The sequence below is a fragment of the Schistocerca nitens genome, chromosome 1 (assembly GCF_023898315.1).
Source record: "Schistocerca nitens isolate TAMUIC-IGC-003100 chromosome 1, iqSchNite1.1, whole genome shotgun sequence".
Lineage (NCBI taxonomy): Eukaryota > Metazoa > Arthropoda > Insecta > Orthoptera > Acrididae > Schistocerca > Schistocerca nitens.
This window is the reverse complement of record NC_064614.1, coordinates 264,171,906-264,199,316: the sequence shown is the minus strand read 5'-3', so window position 1 is coordinate 264,199,316 and position 27,411 is coordinate 264,171,906. Positions and strand designations below refer to the sequence as shown.

Genomic DNA, 27,411 nt, shown 5'->3' with positions numbered 1-27,411 from the left:
GTATTTTATAACATTAGTGACTAATTAGGTATTTATACTACTGAAGCCATATCGTATATTAGACGGTGGCACATTCTCCATTTCCTTTGACAGTTCATCGAAGTAACTACTGATAGTTTCTGGTGTAACACCAACTCTGTATGTTTTGGCACATTCGCACTGTTAATTGATCTTTGTGCCACCTCATAAATGATTCCACAAAATCACGACCACGGAGATTATTCGTAAACCTTCTCACTTCCTTCTCCCTTCTGTCCAGAGAAACCTTTACTAGAAGTCTTAAGGCTCTAAAATCAATGGGATAGCCCCATTCGCTGCAAATTTTAAATCTGTCTACAAACAGCTTCTCTTCTTCAAAAGACAAGGCAGTTTGTTCACCCTGAGATTTAATGTTTGCGCCTCATTTTAGGTGTCTTTGTAGTACGCTAAAATGAATCCCATGTTTTTCAGCTGCTTTCCGCAAGCAAACCTCCGATTTGATGTCAGAGAGGGCATTGTTTATACGATTAGGTCTGCGTTTTTTGTTACGACCTCCTATGATGGGTTTGTATTTTCGTGGCATATTTGAACAGCAACTCTGAAACAAGGAAGATATGTCAGTTGTGTATGTAACATAACTAGAGAACTATATAGTATTAATATGGCACACTAATAGATTTTTTTAGATTTTGTTACTGCGGGGTGAATAGAAACAAATCCAGCCCTTACTGTTTTATATAGACGTTATACCTAGTACTTACAATGCCAGTAACTGTCATATGTAGAATACATGTTTACTTACCAGAGAAGTTCGAAGTAGGTAGGAAAACAACTTAAAAACTATCGATACAGACACTAGGTTAAACATCAACCTACAATGCTGCCAACGCAACAAAACATAATTTCCTTGTAATTGTGAAGTGTTGCCAACCCAAAAACAATAATAGTTAAAATTAATGTCCAGTACTACCTTATAGTATTCAAAGTAATTGTGTATATGAGGTTTTGTTTCTATTCATCCTGCTGTTTCTATTCACACCGTTTTACGGTAATGAAAAAGAAAAAGTCTGCTTTAGTTCACATCACGTACTCATTATCGGGCAACGTATTATTGCTACTCGTGTCTAATTCTCGTCTTCTGGCCATTTCTCTAGCCTACGGCACTCATATTTGAGACTGAAGGAGTAGCAACCTAAAATGTGTTATTATAGTGGCAGCAGTGGGTTAAAGTGTCACTTTCATTGTGTTTCAGATCGAATGTGTGTGGTGGAAGGACCTGGCGGCGATACAAGAGCAAAGAAATACTGTCAGCTTCTTGAAGACGGCCAGAGCAAAGCAAAATGTGTGCTTGGTAACAGCAGGTACACACAAATTTAATAAATGAATTAAATTTGAAAAGCATTGTTACCTACAACGTAGACTGTATGACATCGTCTTTTTTTCAGAATGGATTGTTTAAGATTAGTGTCAGAAAACAGAGCTGACTTCACTGTCCTGGATGCTGAGACCATTCAAGCAGCAATTAACTCAAAAATTAGAGATATAGGTGTCACAAATGAGCTGCGATACTTTCGAAAACGTAAGTACTGACGTCTATGGTTGGCAAGTGAAGCCTTCCCAATCATACCAAAATTTACAAACAGTTCTGTGTGTCAATGTTTAACATTGCCTATTCCATACAAAGAGTAATGAAATCAATAGGAACGCTTCAAAAGAAAGATGGATTACTCACAACTGAGACTACCTGATTGTTCATTTTCTGATCTTTGCATTTCGTTATTTGCCGGTATTGTATGGCTTGACTGACTTCGGCTGTACTCATTAATCATATATTTTTACATTTCTTGGAAAACACAGCTTCGTATGCACCAAACATTATCAAACCTAGTTCAGTCAGTGATGATGAAATGTTAGAGGGAGATACGTGATTGTACTGGAATAGGATAGGTAGCTGTGGAATTTAAAATGCCCATATAGCGTAGTCTTTACTTGGAAAGTAAGCACAGAATGCGATGAAACTCTCCCATGCCACCACAGAATTTTCTCGGTATTTAATGTTTGAAACCTGGAGGACTGTTCAAACTGTATTAATCTTTTTCAGTCATCACTGTTAAAATGTGTACAACTTTGCTTCCGCTGTTTGCCGATAGGTGGCGACAACGGTAAGCAGCGGTCGAAAGAAACAGACCGCAGACGTCAGGCAGTTAGCTTGGACCTCGGTCAACATTCAAACATCAGTCGATTTGTGTCTGCATCCTAAAGTTGATCTTGATAGAAAATGTCAGGTTACGAGCCTAATTCTCGTCATTTGCGGGAGGTATTACTGTTTTACTTCAATATGAGGAAAACAGCAGCTGAGACTCATCGAAAGCTATCAGATACGTTTGGTGAGGACGCTGTTAGTGAAAGAACGTGTCGTGAGTGGTTTCAACGCTTCAAGAACGGTGATTTTAACGTCGTAGAACGGCATAGTGGTGAAAAGAGAATGTTTACGAAGATGCAGAACTGGAGACAACGCTTCAAACTCAAATGTGTTCAAATGTGTGTGAAATCTTATGGGACTTAACTGCTAAGGTCATCAGTCCCTAAGCTTACACACCACTTAACCTAAATTATCCTAAGGACAAACACACACACCCATGCCCGAGGGAGGACTCGAACCTCCGCCGGGACCAGCCGCACAGTCCATGACTGCAGCGCCCTAGCCTGCTCGGCTAATCCCGTGCGGCTTCGAACTCAAGAAGAATTGACACGATTAGTGGGAGTAACACAGCAAGCCATTTCAAAACGTCTCAAGGCTATGGGCAAGATTCAGAAAGAAGGAACTTGGGTCCCCTGTGAGCTGAAACCAAGAGACGTTGAACGGCGTTTGTGTGTTTGTGAACAGTTGCTTCAGAGGCAAAAACGGAAGGGATTTCTGCATCTCATTGTGACAGGGGACGAAAAATGGGTTCATTACGATAACCCTAAACTCAAAAAATCATGGGGATATCCCGGCCATGCTTCCACGTCGGCAGCCAAACCGAATATTCACGGCTCCAAGATGCGACCAGCTTTCGGCGTCGTTTACTATGAGGTGTCAAAACCAAGCGAAACAATCACAAGTGCTCGTTATCGAACGCAGTTAATGCGTTCGAGCAGAGCATTAAAAGACAAACGGCCGTAATACAGCGAGAGGCTCAATAAAGTGATTTTGCAGCACGACAACGCTCGACCCCCCGTTGCAAAAGAGGTCAAAACGTACTTGGAAACGTTAAACTGGGATGCTCTACCCCACCCGCCGTATTCTACAGACATTGCTCCCTCGGACTATCACCTGTTTAGATCAATGGCGCATGGCCTGGCTGACCAACAGTTCCGATCTCATGAAGAAGTCACAAATTGGATCGATTCGTGGATCGCTTCAAAAGATGAACAATTTTTTCGACGTGGGATTCGTACACTGCCCGAAAGATGGGAGAAAGTAGTGGCCAGCGATGGAAAATACTTCGAATGATAAATGTGTAACCAATTTGTTTCATTAAAGCCTAAAATGTTCGGGAAAAAACGGCGGAAGCAAAGCTGAACACCTTGTATATTCAGCAGGATTTCAGCAGTACAGTAATTCCCCGACATAGGCTACCCCGATTTGGAGTCCGCGCAGGATTTGCTGGCCGATGGGCAGTGACCAGTTTTCGTTCGAAGCGCTGGGGGAAGTTCATTCGTTTGTTCGGAATGGGAGGCCGACAGTTTTTACCACCTTTCGGTCAGTCGGCGATGACAGAGTCGAGGCGCACGCCCTGCAATCTTTCTCAAATGATTTTACGGAAAGTATTAGGTAAAGAAATTTCATTTTTGCAGTATGTATAGCTTTGTATATCAGCTTCATGATAATGTGTCCATCGTTTCGTTAATGGTCATACACTACTGGCCATAAAAATTGCTACACCAAGAAGAAATGCAGATGATAAACGGATATTCATTGGACAAATATATTATACTAGAACTGACATGTGATTACATTTTCACGCAATTCGGGTGTATAGATCCTGAGAAATCAGTACCCAGAACAACCACTTCTGGCCGTAATAACGGCCTTGATACGCCTGGGCATTGAGTCAAACAGAGCTTGGATGGCGTGTACAGGGACAGCTGCCCGTGCACGATACCACAGTTCATCAAGAGTAGTGACTGGCGTATTGTGACGAGCCAGTTGCTCGGCCACCATTGACCAGACGTTTTCAATTGGTGAGAGATGTGGAGAATGTGCTCGCCAGGGCAACAGTCGAACGTTTTCTGTATCCCGAAAGGCCCGTCCAGGACCTGCAACAGGCGGTCGTGCATTATCCTGCTGAAATGTAGGGTTCGCAGGGATCGAATGAAGGGTAGGGCCACGGGTCGTAACACATCTGAAATGTAACGTCCACTGTTCAAAGTGCCGTCAATGCGAACAAGAGATGACCGAGACGTGTAACCAATGGCACCCCACACCATCACGCCGGGTGATACGCCAGTATGGCGATGACGAATACACGCTTCCAATGTGCGTTCACCGCGATGTCGCCAAACACGGATGCGACCATCATGATGCTGTAAACAGAACCTGGATTCACCCGAAAAAATGACGTTCTGCCATTCGTGCACCCAGGTTCGTTGTTGAGTACACCATCGCAGGCGCTCCTGTCTGTGATGCAGCGTCAGGGGTAACCGCAGCCATGGTCTCCGAGCTGATAGTCCATGCTGCTGCAAACGTCGTCGAACTGTTCGTGCATATGGTTATTGTCTTTGAAACGGCCTCATCTGTAGACTCAGGGATCGAGACGTTGCTGCACGATCCGTTACAGCCATGCGGATAAGATGCCTGTCATCTCGACTACTAGTGATACGAGACCGTTGGGATTCAGCACGGCGTTCCGTATTACCCTCCTGAACCCACCGATTCCATATTCTGCTAACAGTCATTGGATCTCGACCAACGCGAGCAGCAATGTCGCGACACAATAAACCGCAATCGCGATTGGCTACAAACCGACCATTATCAAAGTCGGAAACGTGATGGTACGCATTTCTCCTCCTTACACGAGGCACCACAACAACGTTTCACCAGGCAACGCCGGTCAACTGCTGTTTGTGTATGAGAAATCGGTTGGAAACTTTCCTCATGTCAGCACGTTTTAGGTGTCGCCACCGGCACCAACCTTGTGTGAATGCTCTGAAAAGCTAATCATTTGCATATCACAGCATCTTCTTCCTGTCGGTTAAATTTCGCGTCTGTAGCACGTCATCTTCGTGGTGTAGCAATTTTAATGGCCAGTAGTGTACGTAACATGTTGCTCCATATGAAATTTAGCTAACATTTTGAATTTTTCTTTAGACTTGGGAGGAGGTCTCTTTCTGTTACCAATCTCGAGAAACATGATATGATGTAGCATACTCAATAGCGATCGCGATCGCCAGTGATAAATCCAGAGTGAAATATCCACAACATTTCTCATATTTCATAAACAGTTTCAGATATCGATATGAGAACTTGGCAAATCATAGCCTGCAAGCAGCAGAGTATTTTGCCCTATGGTTATTATGCTAAACTTCATCATATAATGTGTTATTCCACTAACTACAGACATTTTTCGATGAAAGAATGTAATTTTTAAGGGCCATAGATAGCTGGTGGAACGAGAAATGCTGTGGGTTTTGGAACAACGTAAGACAATACACGTTTATTTTTGTACTGAGGATGTTCTTCTTCATGGCTTTACTTTTCCTCAGTTCCTCACTTAATAAACCACTGTTAAAGCTCTTTCACAATAGCGTCTGCACATTTTAGGGAAGTGACATTGTAAACTCGTGTTTTTGGCAAAAGAAGGAAATTTTAACATAGCAGCAAGAGAAATGTGTAGGTTTTACTCAGAATTCGCCATTCATGACGCTTATCCAAAAGTTACAAATGGTTAACAAACCAGGTAAAAATAAATCGCTGCTAGTTTTGCATTTTCAGCGGAGTTCTTTTTAGATAGTGGGTGAAGGAGATGTTACAGATCTTGAGTGGTCACCATGCAAGTGTCGGCAAGGAGGGGCTCCACGTAATATTAAAAAAAAAAAAAAAAAAAAAAAAAAAACATGAGTTTGGGCTTCAGTTTAGAACGGCATTTCCCCTATAGCGCCGGCTCGTAACCCCCAGCACTACCGCTCTCCCCATACACGCCCTGCTGATAGCGCATCTACCGGCCACATTGTTTCGTACGGACTCGATGCAAATCCGGATTCCGCGATTCGTCTGATACAGCGCCTCGTACTTTTGTTCCTCCACTCCGCCCACACAGTGTTCAGGTCACGACGTCGTCGGACGTGTTTCGCGCGGCATTGTTTTGATAAATGAGACTGGCTTTATTGATACATTCGAACTGTGTCATCCAAACGAAGAACTGATTCGTCTGCATCAAACAAGAAAAATTTCCATGAAAAAATTAAAATCTGTGAACATTCAGAGAAGTTTGGTCTACGGGAACCAACAGTCAGAACAATTATAAACGGCGAAGAGAAAATTCTCGAAGCTGTGAAAAGTGCTCAGTCGTTGAAATCAAGTATTATCACTCAGATGGTAACAATGTTAAATCATCGCGGAAAGCAGAGGCGGCAAGTGCCAATAGACTGCCTCACTCTCTCCAAAGAAACTGAAGTCCATGATAGAAGAACGTGGCTATACCATGTTCAACCTACATGAATGAAACTGGTCTGTTCTGTAGGAAGATACCCATTTGAACTTTTATCGTGTGTAAAGGGGAAAACTTTCGGGTTTTAAAGGCGCCAAAGATGTTCAGTTCAGTTTCCTGAGACAATTTATTTTGTGTGCGTGTGCGTGCGTGTGTGTGTGTGTGTGTGTGTGTGTGTGTGTGTGTGTGTGTGTGTCTCAATGATGTATTTTTATGTTTATAGTTTTACAAATACCAGGGCTAAGGTGGCCCATAGTGAACTTCAGGTAGTGATGTAAGAATCACAATAGTTGGGTGCCCAGCAATCCTCATGTTGCATACAGAGAAATTGAATACCTGAAAGTGAGGTGGTAAATTCCAACATATAACATGATGTATAATGTATTTATACTACACAAACAGAAACTGAAAAAATAGTGTTCAAAAATAAGGTATTTTGCCACTATGCTCAAAATTTGAAAAATTGGTATTTTTTGAGGCGCTGTAGCGCCTTAGATATTGGGAGTAGAAAAAAATGGCAAGAATCAAATTTGTAGAGAATTTTGTGCTCTTTAAAAAAGAAAATAGACGTTAAAGCGATAGGAGCAAAAAGCTGAGATATTTTGAAAAAACTGAAAAAAGGCCGAAATTTTCGAAGTTTTTTGACTGCAGAAAGTTTTCCCAAGCGAAATTTTGTTTGCAAAACTCGGTTTTCTAATCTTTCCAACCACATGAACGACTTGAAAAAATAAACTCTTTTGCCCCACCTTTTGCAAGGTATATCTGCTATTTGACTGGACTATTACTTTTTTGCTCAGAAAAACCAAATTCCCTGCTGCGCACAGCCCACTGCAACTGTCAGGTACCAACTTACGCGGCCTCAATTATACGCGAGACCATCGTTTGAGCATTACATGAAACTGTGAGACTAAACAACGATGAACGAGCTCTGTTAAAAGACCTTTGGGAGCAATTCAGTGTTTTAGATGCCGTGAGAATTAGTGAACAATCTTGAATGAAATTTCACAAAAAACTTTAATTGGTGCCTCGAAAACACCGTCCCCTTTTTCTGCAATCGAAACCCAGGGGGAATCATCACCAAATCCTAATCAAATTGATAATTTCATTGAAGAAGAAGTCGATCTTGCCAGAGAATTAAATTTTGGCGTCGATGGTGATGACGTTCTAGAACTGCTGGATTCACACAATCAGGAGCTCACAATTGATCAACTCACAGAGATGCATGAGCACTAGAAAATGTTGAACCTGTTTCTTTAGACCCAGAAAATCAAGTGACGGTTGCAAGCTTGACGGGAGGCCTCAGTTGAATTGAAGAAGAGTTACATTTTTTTTTTAAAAAATAGGCTCCAGCGAAATGCGTATTTCTGCTATAGAACGGGAATAAAAAATTTATTCGCCTGCCACAAGGAAATTTCGCATGCGAAGAAAAAACATTTACTCGTCAGACGACATTGTTATATTTTATGAAGCCTTGTACGTCACAATAACTTAGCTTTACGTTGTTGCAATGCACAATACTGCAATATAATTTACTGCATCGTCGTACATTTTTCTTCTCAATAGCATCGTTGTCTTTAGTCTCTCGTTCCATCTGAACGTAACTTGTATGTATTTATATGCAAAATTGCCCCTGTATTACGTGAATTCGACTTTCTTGGTTGCCGTTCGGTCCCATCTACCGCGTAAATCCGGGGTACTACTGTATTTCAAACACAGTTTCCATTTTTTGTTGTGATACCTGCTTAGGAGAAATCCACTTGCCCAGATGTATGTTGTGTGTAAAGCTGATGTTGGATTTTGATGACAGAACCAGGCTGATCTTATATCACCGTCACAGTATCGCGGCAGCTCTTTGTACCTTCAATTTTTAGTTTTTCTAACTTATAGGAATTGGATTATGCCCACCTTTAACCCTCTCTATTGAACTTCCACCATGATAACGGCCTCCCTTTTTGCAGCTAACATTCAGGTAGTCACCTACACACTAGTTGCAAGAACGTGTGTTTCCATAAGCTGGCACTGACCTCATTCAAAGTTAGATGTAAATTTTATTTTGCGTTATCTATGTACACCTCACACCTACTATGTGAACAAGTACGTAATACATCACCTTATAGTATGTGAATGGACTTCTTTCGCTTCAGTTCTGGAATCCAATCACAGTACATTAATAATAAGGGTTACTGCATGACATCAGTATCAGATAGATTATATAATGGTAAGACAGAGATTTAGGAACCAGGTTTTAAACTGTAAGACATTTCCAGGGGCAGATGTGGACTCTGACCACAATCTATTGGTTATGAACTGTAGATTAAAACTGAAGAAACTGCAAAAAGGTGGGAATTTAAGGAGATGGGACCTGGATAAACTGAAAGAACCAGAGGTTGTACAGAGTTTCAGGGAGAGCATAAGGGAACAAATGGCAGGAATGAGGGAAAGAAATGCAGTAGAAGAAGAATGGGTAGCTTTGAGGGATGAAATAGTGAAGGCAGCAGAGGATCAAGTAGGTAAAAAGATGAGGGCTAGTAGAAATCCTTGGGTAACAGAAGAAATATTGAATTTAATTGATGAAAGGAGAAAATATAAAAATGCAGTAAATGAAGCAGGCAAAAAGGAATACAAACGTCTCAAAAATGAGATTGACAGGAAGTGCAAAATGGCTAAGCAGGGATGGCTACAGGACAAATGTAAGGATGTAGAGGCTTGTCTCACTAGGGGTAAGATAGATACTGCCTACAGGAAAATCGGAGAGACCTTTTGAGAAAAGAGAACCACTTGTATGAATATCAAGAGCTCAGATGGAAACCCAGTAGTAAGCAAAGAAGGGAAAGCAGAAAGGTGGAAGGAGTATATAGAGGGTCTATACAAGGGTGATGTACTTGAGGACAATATTACAGAAATGGAAGAGGATGTAGATGAAGATGAAATGGGAGATATGATATTGCGTGAAGAGTTTGACAGAGCACTGAAAGACCTGAGTCGAAACAAGGCCCTGGGAGTAGACAACATTCCATTGGAACTACTGACGGCCTTGGGAGAGCCATGACTAACAAAACTCTACCATCTGGTGAGCAAGATGTATGAGACAGGCGAAATACCCTCAGAGTTCAAGAAGAACGTAATAATTCCAATCCCAAAGAAAGCAGGTGTTGACAGATGTGAAAATTACCGACCTATCAGTTTAATAAGTCACAGCTGCAAAATAATAACGCATATTCGTTACAGACGAATGGAAAAACTGGTAGAAGCTGACCTCAGGGAAGATCAGTTTGGATTCCGTAGAAATATTGGAACACGTGAGGCTAGATTAAGGAAAGGCAAACCTTTGTTTCTAGCATTTGTAGACTTAGAGAAAGCTTTTGACAATGTTGACTGGAATACCCTCTTTCAAATTTTGAAGGTGGCAGGAGTAAAATATAGGGAGCGAAAGGCTATTTACAATTTGTATAGAAACCACATTGCAGTTATAAGAGTTGAGGGCCATGAAAGGGAAGCAGTGGTTGGGAAGGGAGTGAGACAGGGTTGTAGCCTCTCCCTGATGTTATTCAATCACTATATTGAGCAAGCAGTGAAGCAAACAAAAGAAAAATTCAGAGTAGGTATTAAAATCCATCGAGAAGAAATAAAAACTTTGAGGTTTGCCGATGACATTGTAATTCTGTCAGAGACTGGCAAAGGCAAGGAAAGCGTTTCTGAAGAAGAGAAATTTGTTAACATCGAGTATACATTTAAGTGTGAGGAAGTTGTTTCTGAAAGTATTTGTATGGGGTGTAGCCATGTATGGAAGAGAAACATGGACGATAAATAGTTTGGACCAGAAGAGAATAGAAGCTTTCGAAATGTGGTGCTACAGAAGAATGCTGAAAATTAGATGGGTAGATCACATAACTAATGAGGAGGTGTTGAATAGGATTGGGGAGAAGAGAAGTTTGTGGCACAACTTGACTAGAAGAAGGGATTGGTTGGTAGGACATGTTCTGAGGCATCAAGGGTTCACCAATTTAGTATTGGAGGGCAGTGTGGAGGGTAAAAATCGTAGAGGGAGACCAAGAGATGAATACACCAAGCAGATTCGGAAAGATGTAGGTTGCAGTAGGTACTGGGAGATGAAGAAGCTTGCACAGGATAGAGTAGCATGGAGAGCTGCAGCAAACCAGTCTCAGGACTGAAGACTACAACAACAACAACTGCATGACAGATTTTCTTTCCTGGACAATTGAGAGTTCTGTTTTTTGGTAACCATCTGCATGTGAATGGTATACAAAGAAACTAAAAATGTTTACAAGCACCTAGGGTGCATGTTCTGTTCTTATTATGTTCTATAGAAGGTAGAGATAACAATACTATGTACTCATCAAAATCAGAACCTTTGTAATACATGTACGTAAATTTTATAAATATTCCTCCTTTATTTCAGATGATTATGAATATGAAGTAGTTGCTGTGGTCAGGAATAGTGCAAATATCACAAATTTTTCACAGCTTCGGGGTTCAAAGTTATGTCATCCGGGTTATGGTTTGAAAACCGACTGGAATGATGTGATATCAAAAGTAAGTATTTGGTCAGAGTGAAATGAGACAGATTTCCTTTAATGGCAAATTTTGCACTGTGATTTAAACTACACTAGGGTCTGTACTGGAGAAATATCTTCTTTTTTCTCCCTTGTGTCTTTGTCCAACATCAATGTAGGTTGAACATGATTATTTACAGATTTGGCAAGGTTAGTTTGAGAGGTGGCCAGATGCTCCTCCATTACCCACTGAGTAGAATATGTTTACCCCAATTGTCTGCTGTCTCGTGGAGTGTTACTCTTGAGAAAGTAAAGGAAAGTTTTTCAGATGATTGTAAACTGTGTAACTGAGGCAGGAATTGGGTTCCAGTGTGGTATTCACCTATCTGCATGTGGGAAACTGCCTAGAAACCATATCCAGGCTGTCCGGCTCATCGACCATTGTTAATATGCCGTGCAGATTCAGTCCGGGGCGAGTGCACCTCCTGGTCATGGAAGAAGCACTTGAATGTGCACGGCTATCTGGACAGGTCATACTGGAGAACTATATCATGCTGAATGCTATTAACTCTAAAATGAAAAGTAATAATCATAATTAGAAGTGATTTCATTACATGATTTGACTGTGTATTTACCCAGCTACTCATTGGTGCCTATAATTTATATTCAGTATTTCTTAAAGTAAAGTGCACAAATGTAAAAGGTGTAGGACAACTAGAATTTTTATGCTTAGAACAAGATACAAAAAATGAAAACAAATTAGATACAAGGTCACATTTTTCTCAAGAATTAAATTTTATGGGAAGTTGATGAGCTCATATAGTCAATACATGTTTGTATTCAACCAGTGGAAAATCCAGGGTGGAATAATGACAATGTTATGCAAAGAACAGATTGCTACTCACCATGTAGAGGAGATGTTGAGCTGCAAACAGGCACAACAAAAACATTGCTATACATTTAAGCTTTCAACAAAGAGACCTTCTCCTTTAAGTAGAAGCCTCAGTGGCCATAGACAGTGGTCTTGTCTGAATAAAATCTTCTCAGTTTTCAAGCTGTGTCAATTCCCATAAAATTCTTGAGCTTTTGATGGCTAGCTCCACCATCATCAGGAGTAAAACTACTGACTGTTGGGGCTGGCACTATTTCCCACTTACAGCCACTGGCACCAATGAGAGAGGACTGAAAAAGACACATATGTCAAAGGTGAGTTGGGCAGCTCATAGCAGCTCTGGCCCCTGCGGGACCGAGTGTTGTCAGGTGGTGCAAGGGGTCGGTGCCATGTTTGAAAATGTCACTCCCATCCCCCTACAAGTGTTAAGCATCTTCCTTTGCTTCCTTTTGACATCTATCATTGAAAGCTCAAGAATTTTATTTGAACTGACGTGACTTGAAAACTGAGAAGATTTTATTCAGTCATGCCACTGCAAAAGGCTCTGTGGACACAGTGGTCTTGTCTGTGTGAGTTGTGCTTGTGTGAATGTATGTGTGTGTTTTCTACTTAAGAAGAAGGCCTTTTGGCCAAAAGCTTAAGTGTATTGCAACCTCTGTGTTGTGCCTGGCTGTGACTCAACATCTCCTCTGTATTGTGAGAAGCAATCTATCCTTCCCATAATCAAGTACGTCTTCAGGAACTCATCAACAGAATAAATAAAAGAAACCAAAATCTTTCATGAGCAATCACTTGAGTGGGTCAGTGATCCTCCCGACAATGACTGAGAATACTGCTTTTTGAAAAGGGATTAAAAACACTTAACTGATAATTTAATCAGATTTTGTCTGATCAGATTCTGATGGTGACAAGATTCTTGCAATAAAGAGAAGGAGTACAAGAGTCTGGATTTTATATTAATGTTTTAATAGCTTGGTTTTGAAAATCTGATATTCAGGAACTCAAAAACATAATACGCATTACCAAAGGAACCTCTAGAAATACAACAGCTACTGTCCTTCATCATCTTGATATATGAAAAACAAAACTGAATTTTTTCCAATGACAGTTAACAGACACACTTCTTCTTACCCATTTAATTAAATTTCATTAAATATATTATTTCTGTTGCTCTAATTTGCTGAATGTTATAATTTTCATTCTATTTTTCATGTCTTTCGCACATCCATATATTTTGCACCGTATTAGTATTTGTACATTAGGACTAGAATATTTGGTACTCTTCTATTCTTTCATTTTATTTTGATTGCATTGATAAGGTGTGAAACACTGAAATATCTTCTGTATACATGATGTAAATGATAATTATTTACAGTGTACCACAGTGGCGTTGAGAGAGTCGAGAAGAATAATTTTTGCCCGCATCTCGTGGTCGTGCGGTAGCGTTCTCGCTTCCCACACACGGGTTCCCGGGTTCGATTCCCGGCGGGGTCATGGGTTTTCTCTGCCTCGTGATGGCTGGGTGTTGTGTGCTGTCCTTAGGTTAGTTAGGTTTAAGTAGTTCTAAGTTCTAGGGGACTTATGACCACAGCAGTTGAGTCCCATAGTGCTCAGAGCCATTTGAACCATTTGAACCAAGAATAATTTTATACAGGGCACTTGTAGTCTAGCAAGTCAGGAAATTCCTCAAACCACATAAGCTACAGTGCATGTGCATTGCACAAGATTTTCATATTCTCTCACACTATATGTGCAAACTATTAGCCCTAGAGAAAAATGAATTTGATCTTTCTTGTAGAAATTTTAATGCTGTGCTATGTCTCCACTAGAAGCCATAGTTTTTGAATCATTCAAGAAAAACATAAAAAAGTGCCCTCCAAGTACAGCCCCATCCCTATACACATACCACACTGATCAGGAGTTTTAGTATGTTGCTCACAGCTCTCCCTCCTAACACTGTACAAAATTTGCAACAATACGAATTATTTTCCATATTTGCCTTTTTTTGTCTTCTTTGACTGGGCTTATTATGCCACATACTTAGTTGTGCACTTACAGAAATTGTAAAATTGGTGTTTGTGTAAATTCTACCTCATTTTATGAATTTTAACAGCATACAGTTAACAATTAAATCATTCTGTTTGTCTGGTCTTCTGACTACAAAACTACTGTGCTTGCAACAGTTAACTTTGGATTGCGTTTTCAATTTAATTAGTTTTTGTGTAATGTGTAGAAAAATGACTTTTCTTTCATGGCCCTCATGGGCACATTTAAACAGCTAACGGTAACAAAATAGTCTTCTAAATCCAAAAAAGGCTACATATGGAAAGTAATTCCTTTAGTTACAAACTTGTGTTCAGTTGTACGAGGAAGTACCATCAACAACATATTAAAATGGTTCAAATGGCTCTGAGCACTATGGGACTTAACATCTGAGGTCATCAGTTGCCTAGAACTTAGAACTACTTAAACCTAATTAACCTAAGGACATCACACACATCCATGCCCGAAGCAGGATTCGAACCTGCGACCGTAGCAGTCGCGCGGTTCCAGACTGTAGCGCCAGAACCGCTCGGCCACTCCGGCCGGCTCCATCAACAACATATTAAAAAATCCTGGCCATTGGAAGGGGGCAGGGTGGGGGGTGGGGGGGGGGAGGGGGTGAGAATGTGGACAGGGGCACTCTTGAAGGTCACTTTTGTATGGTTTTCTTGAATAACTCAAAAACTGTGGCCTCCATTAAAAATGTATCCAAGCACAAAATTAAACTACATTAAATTTCCTGCTCAGAGGGTTCTATTCATTTTTTTCTCTAGGAATATTTTTAGGGAGCTACCAGCATTAGCTGCAATTGGGCATTCAAATAATTCAATCACGAAAGTTGAAAATTTTGTGCTGGCCCAGAACTTGAAATCGGATTTTCCACTTTACGTGAACGGTTGCCTTCACTGCTTCTGCTATCCAAGGACACTTTCTGTCTGACAAATTCTCAGCTTATTGCAGCGTTCCTGTATTCCTGCAAGACGTTCGGACCCTATTGTGCATCCACAATGAGGATATCATAGCAGTTGAGCTTACAGATATAGTATATAGTTTTCTCTAGAACAATAGTTTGCATATAGAAAATGAGAGAATATGAAAATCTCGTGCTATGCACGTGTGCTGTTACTTAGGTTTTTAGTAGGCCAGTTTGATGTATCTTCCCAACTTGATGGACCACACTTGACTTGTACGAAATTGTTCGTCTTGATGCCTCTTCACCACTGTGGAACATTGTAAACAACTGTCATTTACAACCTGTATAAATAGTAAAATAATATGTTACTATAAATTTAAAATAATAACATTAGCTTTTATTGATACATTTTACAAGTTTCTCTTCATTGTATTGACCTGACACTCATTACATCATTGGTGTATTTTTCTCACAATAAATGTAAAAACAAAGATGATGTGACTTACCGAACGAAAGCGCTGGCAGGTCTATAGACACACAAACAAACACAAACACACACACACAAAATTAAACATGTATTAAAACTACTTTCCAATATCTGAATTAACAAGGTACAGTGCATCTGTTGATCATTCCCCATCCAGTCATCCAAATTCGGTTGTACGGGCTTTCCCTAAATTGCTTAAGACAAATGCCAGAATGGTGTCTTTGGAAATGGAATGGCTGACTGTCTTCCCTTTCCTCCCCCAAATTTACCTTGGGTTCAATCTGCAGTGACCACCTCACCAATAGGATGATACTCCCTTAATCTGTATATGATTTGCTAACGTCTAACTGACAGAAATGGATCAATACATTATAATTGAATTAACTATCAAATACTAGCAAATCACAGTCCTATCTCTTATGCATCCATGCAAAATCAATAGAGTTCTAAAGCTTCTTGTCTGAATTCAGGACATAAGCCTTCTAGGGATCACAACGAAAGGTGATTTTCTATGTAGCCTCAATACTACCCCACATTGGTTGGCAACTGTGACAGCCTCAAATGTGGTATCTCACTACACTTACAGAATTTCTAACTGTGTGATTTATAATTGTTTGTTCACATTTAGGCTCATAATAACAAAAAACACTGGACTTAGCTTTGAGATGATTATTTGTTCAAACATTGCATCTATTGTGATACACACATATCGGAATCTAGGGAACATTATTTTCTCTTTCAGGTAATGGACATACTTTCAACTGAGAGAGTTTGTGCCTTCCTTATTATATCTGCTTGGTTATTTTAAAAATATGTTTGACAGTGGGTTATGCTGGATGGAAAGAGAAAACAGTTGAAGGAATAATGACTCATTGTGTGTGGAAACATTGATTGCCATGTAGGCACATAAATAAGAATTCCGAAGTAGTAGTTCAGCTTGTGTTTTTCTTCAAAACATGTAGACATGCACATACATACACAATTACATTATCCTTTTGCTATGGCCCAAATTGGATAGGCAACAGTCTTGGGTAAAGCTCATGAGTGAACATGAAAGAGGTGCAGGAAATGGAAAGGCATTGGCTAGAAGATGGATGGGCAATAGAGGGCAGTTACAGGGATAGGCTAGGCCAGGGCTTCCCAACGTGTGGTCTGCGGACCCCTTAGGGGTCCGCCGGCTCTTTCTAGGGGGTCCGCGGCCACCTTTCACCAAATTGTGTAAAATAATGAGTAAAATTATTGAATAAAAATGTGAAAATCAAATTCATCACTTTTTTTTCATATGAAAAACATGTGTACTTTTACTTCAGGTCGTATTCTCAAGCAGCCTTTGCGGTTCCTAAGTGAGAAAGCATACACAGTTTAGTGCCAGAGAATGTGGCTTCTCTGATCGACTGTTTCGCAACAATACAGGGGTCATTTGTGCGCCGGCTCACTGCACTAGAAGTGCTGAAACCTTTTACGAATGCGCGGAGCGTGCTTTGCTGACCAGTCACAGCACTCGCTGGCACGTATGCGGCCCCAGGCATCATTAAATGTTAAACTTGCTTTGTCAGTGTACTATCTATTTCGTAAGTCGATTTTTGACCAGTTTATTACTTCTAACACGGATCGGTTGCTGAAGTCAGGACATTGAAGAAGGGTGCAGTTTCTCCATCGCCTTCACAACAAGGGAAGTTTCCAGTTGAAATGAATGAGGAGGGAGGACGACCAAAGGAAGAACAATCACAAGAAGCTCCACAGCCTGATTTATTATGTGAAAATGCTGCAAGTACTCCATTGGTTGCAATATCCTGTGGAAGTGGAATAACCAAGAAGCGTAATTACAACGGAAGCTATTTAGAAATGGGCTTTGTGGAGAAAAAGGAGGGTGAAGCTCAGTGTGTAATTTGTGCGCGAGTCCTTCCTAACAGTTCAATTGTTCCAGTTAAACTGCGCCGTCATTTGGAGGTACTCACCCGGATTTCCAGGCTAAAGATATCTTTTGAGATTTTCTCAAAAGGAAGAGTGCTGAACCAGCTGCTTCTCAGCATTGCACGAAAACTCATGCAAAAGCAATTAATGAAAATTCATTAAAAGCTACTTTATTGTTTAGTTATGGAGTGGCAAAAACAGGCAAAGCTCATACCATTGCAGAAAATCTCATAAAGCCGTGTGTTAATGATATTGTTTCTTGCATGCTAGACGAAAAGGCACTGAAACTTGTATCTTCGGTGCCATTATCAAACAATACTGTCAAGAGACGCATTGTTGACATGTCAAATGATATGAAAGACACTCTTGTTTCTCGCATCCAACACAGTTCATTTGCTCTGCAGACAGATGAATCCACTGATGCAGGATTTGCGATTTTATTGGCTTTTATGGACGCACAGTCTAAGTCGCCATGTTGTCGTGGATTGCGAGGCTGCTCCCGCCGGAGGTTCGAGTCCTCCCTCGGGCATGTGTGTGTGTGTTTTGTCCTTGGCGGAAGTTAAACTTAGGTTAATAGTGTGTAAGACTAGGAACTAATGACCTCAGCAGTGAAGTCCCATAGACTTTACATACATTTGAACATTTTTCTTCGGATTTCACGAAAAACCACACACACACACACACACACACACACACACACACACACACACACACACACACACACACACACACTACTGTTACGAATGTGTGAAATGTCAATTCCCAAATAATTTTAATCAGGCTATAGTGTGTTGAACAAAGGGAGTAAATCCACTAGTAAGAGTCTGGATACAGTGGGAATTCAAATTGGATCGTTAATTGCAAGTTGTTTTCATTCATCTCTAAACCAAAGACTATTGATACTTCAGGGGGGGGGGGGGAGGGGTCTTTGGGAACATGGCACTTGCATTAAGAAGCTTTCAGTTCCCTTAGGTTTCGCTCTGACATTTAAAGTTACTGTGCTCTTGACTACTAGGGGTCCGCCACGGATTTTCGACTGAAGAAGGGGTCCGCCAGCTGAAAAGGCTAGGCGATAGTAGAGATTGTGATCAGGGGAACTGTGCAGTCAATTCAAACAAGGCGTGGAGATTGTGATCAGGAGAATTGTGCAATCAATTCAAACAAGGCAGTGTTGTTGAATGTGGAAGATCTAGATAAGACAGATTTTGAAGTGAATGTGAAGTCAATAATTGCTCTAACTTTGGGTGAAGAAAATGGACTTTGATTATAAACTGGGAGAGGGTATTCATAAGACTAAAGATGTGCCTGCTTTCAGGGGCTGTATCACAGGCCTCCACTATATGTTGACTGACTGTCTTCACTCATTTTAATGTAACTTGATACTCATGAAGAAGTAACAGAAATGTTGCAAGTATGTTTCAGCATGAAACCAGGCATTTTGGTGTCTGTATTGTTATGTTTGTGTCATGTGTACTTACACTAGAGAAAGAGATATTGCTTAAAAGCTAGCATGCATGCTGTTTTCTGTTAATGCATCTGTGCTCCACACATTGGCCCACTATAGTTGATTGGTTGGCTTTCCCCTGATTTACATATTGTCTCAAAGTAGGCCTTTATTCATATAATAGAGAGTTATTATTCTTTCCAATAAAATGATATACCCTTATTCAATGACAACTTTATATTTTGAAGCCGTATTTGTTCTGCAGAAGCTAATGTGATGCAGATTGATCAAGAGAGAATATTGGACAGTGATGCAAAATGATCAACATCTACCAGTCGAGAATGGCAGCTACATGACTTTCCTTAAATACCTCCACAGGATAAACACCACTCCATTCACCCTTGTCACGCAGAAAGTGAAATTATAAAATAGTACATTATAAGTTTATTTTAAAGTGATCAAATGGATATGCTAGACCCTTACAGTTATCTGGCTATTTCACGTAGTTATATTTACATGGTCTTATCACCAGCAGCATAGGCAAGTTTCTGCTATGTTTTGTGTTGACACTGAAAATAATGCCATTTAGCTTACATGAAATATGTTCTAACTAATTTTAATTGGTGACTTATTTTACCTTTAGTTCAAATAAAGACATAAACCATCCCACACAGGTTGCTGGGCTGATATAAATGCTCTTTTCAGCGATATTAGCCTGTTTCAACCTTAGAAATGATGACAACTACATGGTAGAAAACTACTGACCAGTATAATTTGTTCCAGAATTTTCCAAAATTTTAGAAAAAATTGATTGAAGCACTAACTCAACAAATATCTAAATGACCATAAGCCACTAAATGGTAATCAACATGGCTCTCAAGCCCATAAAAAATGGAAACAGCAGTAATGCAATACACAAACAAATAATTAGAAATCTAGAAAGAAAACAATAGTGAGTAGAAATTAATTTAGATATCTCCTAAGAATTTGGTACTGTTGATCATGCTAACCTTTGAGAAAAATTGGAAGCACTTGGTTTTCAAGGAGCAGGCAAATTGTGGTCTGAATTGTACCTACAAAACTAAACACAGGTTGTAAGACTGATGTCAACTTACTCCAATCACAAAATCAGTTTAATATCAGTTGTGGGGAAAAAAAGTGGAAATAGGAGTACCACAAGGCAGTATTCTAGGTCCCACAGCATCTTTTATTTATATAAATGATAAATGCACCTCAGATAGTGCAGCCAAAGTCATGCTGTTCACAGATGATATTAGTGTGATTGTTGCTACTGATCAACTCCTCAAGTATGTCCACTTTTAACTCAAACAGGTTGACATTAAATGTAAATAAAACAAATTACTTTCAACTAGGGAAAATACCCACCCTGGTTGTCACATGGGCTAGCATGTCACTTCTGGGATTGGGCAGAAATGCTGATCCTAGATCGAATCTGCCGGGTGGATTAACGATGAGGCCTGGTGTGCTGACAAGCCTGGATGTTGTTTCTAGGTTGTTTCCCACATTCGATTAGGTAAATACCAGGCTGCTACCCACATTACACCTCAGTTACACAATTCACAAACATTTAAAAAACATTCACACACGTCTGCATGGATAACATTACACACAGACAGTTGGGGTGCACAAATTTGTTTCTTGGAGAGGGCGGCAGGAAGGACATCTGGCCACCCTCTAACATTAACAATGCCAACTCCAATATTAACCATGCTGACCCCACTTAGGTTCAGGATAAAGGCAAAACAAAAAGAAGAATAAAGACATAGATTGGAAAAATAAGTCAAAATGTAAGATTCGGTATTGGGTAACACCTACAGAATTTCTGGGGATTCATACTGATTAAAACTTGAATTTTAATGATGATGGAATAAAACCTGCCCAGAAACTCAATTTAGCCTGATTTCCTTCAAGATTTACGTCAAACATTTGTAACTCAGAAGGTGCCAGGGTGGCATACATCAGCTAATTCCAGTTTCTAGCAACATATGGAATAATATTTTGAGGTACTGCCAGTTGTTACCCCGAACATCCCACATACACACTGCAAACCCATATTCAGAAAGCTTAAAACAGTAACAATACATTAACTGTATGTACACAAATGTGTTTTATATGTCAGAGTGAACCTGTAAGATTTTCAGACAAATGCTTTCACAATTGCAACCCCCAGAACAACACAGAAATACCTACACAGTAAACAAAAAGAAGTAACATACAAAGGCCCTTGAGCCAGAGTGATACTATAATGTACAACAGACCGGGAGATTAAAGTGCAAAATTAAAAGACAAAAATAAATTTAAGGCAGAATCTTAAAAAAATTCTACTTCAACAATGTTTTTACTTAGTAGGTGACTATGTTGGCCAATGAAACTCTTCCAATATATTTATATTAAGTTACAGCTGAAAATACTTTCATTTTGTTTACGCATCTAATGCACAGCAGTTGCCTGACGTAAAACTACTGAATAATTATTTTGTGTTGCAATGTTTGCTGCTTAAAGAGGACCAAAGAACAGACAATTAATTTCTAATAGAAAAAACATATATGTATGGCATATAAATTTATGTTGTTATGTATGAACTATGTATTGTCTTATCCCAGTTTCCTTTAATGATTCCATATAAAACTTACTTATGCTTTTGGGCAACATCATTACAATTATTATTGTCTAGAATGGATAAAGAGATGAATCAGAAATAAAATAGATAAATATAATAACATATAAATGAAAATAATCATTTTTTGAAAAAATAATATAATTGGATGGATAAAAAATCTACTCACCAGGTGGCAGCAGAAAGTACACACATAAATGTTAAGGAAATGTGTAAGCTTTTGGAGCCAGTGGGTCCTTCTTCTGGCCGAAGAACTGAAGGGGAAAGAAGAGGGACAAAAGAAAAGGCCTGGCAGGGTTTTGGAAATGGGGAGCACACTACAAAAAGAGTCTCTCCTGACCTGGGGTTCTGGGTGACTTTTCTGTAACTCTCACCACTTCCTAAACCTTGCCAGTCCTTCTACCAGAGGAAGGAGCCACTGGTTCCAAAAGATTGCAGATTTCTTTAACCTTTATATGTGTTTTCTCCTACTGATGCATGGTGATTAGATCTTTTTAATCTATCTAAATATAATAGCAACAACTAAAACAGAACACGTATAAATGATTAGATTTTGCTTGGAATTTATCAAGGTTTTATTTGTGCATTATTTAATACAAAAATGGAATCTAAATGTTATGACAAGGTAGCAGACCAAACGAGAGTAAAATGTTCCATTTACAGAAATCTTTTTTCCTCTTTCTTACATCCTAATTTATGGAATTCACATAATAAATATTAATTTTTTTGTGTTCTGCTAGTTTTTTGAGTCTCGTGTTGTGCCACAGTCATGTGAATCAAATCTGACACTAAATGAAAATTACATAAAATCATCTTCACAATTCTTTGGAGCTGCATGCAAAGCTGGTCCTTGGGCACCAGACTTCAGACTGGATTCTGAATTAAGTAAGTGTTTTAACAATTACTGTTGCAACTAATTGTCAATTATTTTGTGTGAGTGCTCACTAATGGTACATAATTGTCTCTAATTACAGAATCAAAATATCCCAATCTCTGCCTCTTATGTGACAACCCCAAGGACTGTTCAACTTTGGATAAATATTGGGGTCGCACAGGACCGCTATACTGTTTAACTGATGGTTATGGTGATGTAGCTTGGGCACGATTAGATGATTTGGAAACACACTTTGGTGTAAGTTGTTTTACATATCATGCAAATTTCATTACAACTATCAACAGCATCTTAAGTGGTTTTACATGTTTCAGTTATTATATTTTGATGTGTAGTGTTTGTGCAAGGTGCTACCAAATGAAAAGTATAATGCAACAAAAACTTTGTGTGTAACACTGAAATTGTGTCAGTCATTCTGTTCTAGATATCTATTTATCAGCTTATGAGCAGTTTTATTCCCAAAAAAAAAAAAAAAAAGGAATTAATTACATAATACAGACAGAAAAATGTTCTCACTAAACATGAAAATATATAGAAATTATAAATTGGTAGCTTTTGGAACCTGGGGTCCTTCTGCCATAGGGAAGAAAAAGGAGGAAACGTAACTGATGGGGTTTAAGGATACAGGAATAGCGCCAGGAAAGGCAAGCTAGGCCTCCAGCTTGAACAGACTTATTGGATACGACAAGAAGGGGAAAAAAAGCTGCAGTTACTTACAGTTATACAGGGTGCTATTTATAGACTCTGTCACATACAGTGTTTACTTACATAGAGAAGTTAAGTTATCCTCCTACACTTCCTTTGAACATAGCCAATGATATTGTAATTTTTATTGACTATCTAACATTCTGTGGAACATACTGGGCCTTATTAATCAAAAATTCCTAGAAACATTTGCACATTTGTGAAGATACTCCTTAATTATCAGTCAGCACAGTTTCAGAACTAGGAAGATGGAATTTCATTTCAATTTGAATGGACCTTGTTTCATCCCGGGCAATACCTAGATACTAAAGAGCCCGTAGTTAAAAAGTCTTTTAACACAGGGCAGTGATACATCTGTTGAGGGTTTACTTACCACTTGCTCCATGTGGTGCCTTGAAAACAAATCCAAAAAATCACCCTGAGAAAGGGTCAAACATTCTGAAGAAGAGAGCCCCTTCAGCCAACAGCTAGCAGTAAAATCCATCGAGCATGGCCGACAGGGGATGACATTGCGCTCGTGGCACCATCACATCTGTGCTGTAAGTAACAACCAGATGTCTGAATTGACAAGATCTACTCACTGCCATTAAAAGGTTACACCAGATTCTTACCCATTTTCTATGGAAAACATAGTATTTACACGGTACTAGCGTACTCGTATTGGTGAGATTGCTATCCCCATCTTTGAAAAGCTGCTGCTTGGGTGCTCAAGTGTTACCTCTAATGCTAGTTTCTGCTGATAAGGTATTGGGTAGTCCACATACAACTTTAGGGGCAGATGCTGTGATGTCTGCCAAGAGGCTTCATCATGGTCCCTGAAGAACTCAGATTATTGGTAGGTACTACTATCTTGAATGACTGCCCCAGCATTTACCCACAGCCCCAATGCACTCATTTTGGCAAGATTTACCTCATCTTAACACCAAGGAAGTGTAAATGTTACACTTAATACAAATCTCTTCATTCACCATACACCTGTAACCAACATCCTTGGTGTTGTGTGGCCAACAGTTAGTTTTAGGGGCAAATATCATGCAGCCTGCACAGGAAAATTGCTCTCAGGTACTCTCAATGGGTGTGGCCCACTACCTCTAAAGTTGCTCCAGCATGAAACCCAAATAGAGAATCAATACATTGAGGTGACAAAAGTCATGGGATACCTCATAATATTGTGCTGGACCTCCTTTGGCCTGGCATAGTGTAGCAACTCACATGACATGGGGTCAACAAGTTACTGGAAGTCCTCTGCAGGAATACTGAGTGATTCTGCCTCTCTAGCCATCCATAACTGCAAAAGTGATCCCTTGATTGTGCCACATAAATGTTCGATGGGATTCATGTCACACGATCTGAATGTTCAGGACATTCGCTTGACGTGTCTAGAATGTTCTTCAAAGCAATTGCGAGCAATGTGTTCCAGTCACATGGGGCCTTGTTGTTTGGGAATATAAAGTCCATGAATGGCTGCAGATAGTCTCCAAATAGCCGAACATAACCATTTCCAGTCACTGGTCGGTTAAGCTGGACCAGAGGACTCAGTACATTCGATGTAAACATAGCCCACATCATTATAGAACCACAACTAGCTTTCACAGTGCCTTATTGACAGCTTGGGTCCAAGGATTTGTGGGGTCTGTGACACACACGAACTCTACCAACTGAAACTGGGACTCATCTGACCAGGCTATGGTTTTCCAATCAAGAGCATTTCCAACCGAAATGGTCACGAGCCCAGGAAAGGTGCTGCAAGCAATGTCGTGCTGTTAGCAAAGGCACTTGTGTCGGTCGTCTGCAGTCATAACCAGATTTTGCTGCACTGTTGTAATGGATACATTCGTCATACATCCCACATTGATTTATGCAGTTATTGCACACTGTGTTGCTTGTCTGTTAGCACTGACAACTCAATGAAAATGCTGCTGCTCTCAGTCATTAAGTGAAGGCTGTTAGTTACTGTGTTGTCCATGGTGAGAGGTAATGCCTGAAATCTGTTATTCGTGACTCTGTGGATCCTGGAATATTGAATTCCCTAATAATTACCAAAATGGAATGTCCCATGAAATTCCCATTATGTGGTCATAATCATATCGGAAATCTTTTCGTATGAGTCACCTGAGCGTAAATGATAGCTCCTCCGTTGCACCACCCTTTTATACCTGGTGTACACAATACTACTGCCACCTGTATATGTGCATATTGCTATCCCATGACTTCTGTCATATCAGTGTATGTGACCTTCATCTACTTTTTGGAAGATATTGTTTCAGTAAAAAAGAGCTTTGTTTCATATAAATGATTTTTCCTGATTACATGTTGATTCATTGAGGGAAGCTTCTCTGCCTCCATAAACATTATTTTTTTGGAGCTTAACATGTGTTCTTGTAGCCTCTAGAAGATAGATATTAGGGTTATTGGTCTGTAATTCAGCACTTCTCTTCTCTTACTCATTCTAAAAAAAAAAAAAAAAAAAAAAAAAAAAAGGTGTCCTGCACTTTTTTACATTTATATGGAACTGTTAATTGTATGAGTGATTCTCTACAAGTATGGGCCAGGAAAATAGCTAATTTTGCAAAATAATCAGTGAAACATCTTATAGGAATTTGCCAGGGCCTGGTGCCTTGGTCACTTTGGGTAACCTAAATTGTTTTCCAGTACTGGGAGTGTGTATTTCAACAGTACTCATTTGGAAGTATTTCTGGCAGTCACACTTGTGCGACAGTAGTATTCTCCTGCAAGAATGCAACTTTAGCTGTAGAGTTTAATTTTTGGATGTTTTGTCTGTTATTGTAAGTTGTAACATTAAACTGAGCCATGAGTGACTGGATATTTGATTCAAAATTGTTATTTTATAGATAGCACCAGAGTCTGAGGCTGTTGCACCTCCTGAGGATTACAGCCTTTTGTGTATTGACGAGTCCCTTGTTCCTGTCACCAAGCCGAAGCCATGTTCATGGATCGCAAAGCCATGGCCAGCTATAGTTGCAAGAAGGTAAGCTATAGTTAATTGCATTCGGGCACTGTTTAAGTTTCACATTAACAGTTTCCTTTCAACAGTAACTATTTCTTACTAATTATGAATCAAATTCCATACAAAGCATTGCATAAATCATGAAGTGCACATCTTGAGATTAAATTAATGAAGATAACCCATCCCAACAATCCAAAGGTTTAGCTAATTAAATGGGTGCTTATTTGCCACATATATATCTTTATTGTTGCATCATTCAAGCCATTTCGCATAAAAGCTGTGGGTTGATGACTTGCCTGGAGACAGATAAAAGCATCACCTGCATTATAGATTATCCAACCATAAGTAATTAATGTAGTGCAGCTGCAGGTTTGTTATGTATCGGAGAGTTTCAGATGCTATACCTGTCTCTACCACCTTGCTTCAAGACAATATGACTCAATATAAAATGCTAACATAACAATGAAAATAATCAATTATTGACAATATACTGTAAATGGATAGATAAAAAATCTACACACCAAGCAGCAGCAGGAGAACACACACACAAAAGGGTTTAACTTTTACAAGCTTCAAGAGCCAGCGGCTCCTTCTTCTGGCAGAAGAGTTGAAGGGGAAGGAAGAGGGGAGAAGGAAAAGGACTGGACAGGTTTATGGAAAGGGTACATTTCAGAGAAGTCACCCAGAACTCCGCAGGTCAGGGGAGACTTACCTGACAAGATGGGTGGAAGACAGGGTAATGCGCAAGACACAGATTACTACGAAAACAGTGAAAAGCTAAGTGCATTGTCAGACAGGTCAGAAAATGAAATATGTATAAAACTAAAATGGAGTGAAAAAAGTAGTAGTTAATGTGAAGAAATGCTGAGACAAACGGAATTAATGTCAATTAAGGCCAGGTGGGTGGCAAGAACCAAGGACATGTTGTAGAGCTAGTTTCCACCTGCAAAGTTCTGAGAAACTGGTGTCTGGGGGAAGAAACCACATGGTGCATATGATGAATCAGGCACTGAGGTCATGATTGTCATGTTGTACAACATGCTCTGTAACAGGATATTTTGTGTTGCTTGTATACACCTTCTGACTATGCCCATTCACCTTGACTGGTAATTGAGTGGTTGTTGTTGTTGTTGTTGTTGTTGTTGTTGTTGTGGTCTTCAGTCCTGAGACTGGTTTGATGCAGCTCTCCATACTACTCTATCCTGTGCAAGCTTCTTCATCTCCCAGTACTTACTGCAACCTACATCCTTCTGAATCTGCTTAGTGTATTCATCTCTTGGTCTCCCTCTACGATTTTTACCCTCCACACTGCCCTCCAATGCTAAATTTG

The 27,411-nt window shown here is 39.8% G+C and overlaps 1 protein-coding gene across 1 annotated transcript in view; it reads left to right on the top strand.

Annotated features, from left to right (window-relative positions):
• Positions 1–27,411, top strand: part of LOC126247713 (transferrin) — a 192,617-nt gene that overhangs the window by 131,750 nt on the left and 33,456 nt on the right. The window contains exons 2-7 of the mRNA XM_049948504.1: positions 1,232–1,340; positions 1,425–1,558; positions 11,092–11,225; positions 22,257–22,401; positions 22,491–22,648; positions 25,966–26,102. Coding sequence (XP_049804461.1) covers positions 1,232–1,340; positions 1,425–1,558; positions 11,092–11,225; positions 22,257–22,401; positions 22,491–22,648; positions 25,966–26,102 — 817 coding nt within the window. The remainder of the gene's footprint in view (positions 1–1,231; positions 1,341–1,424; positions 1,559–11,091; positions 11,226–22,256; positions 22,402–22,490; positions 22,649–25,965; positions 26,103–27,411) is intronic.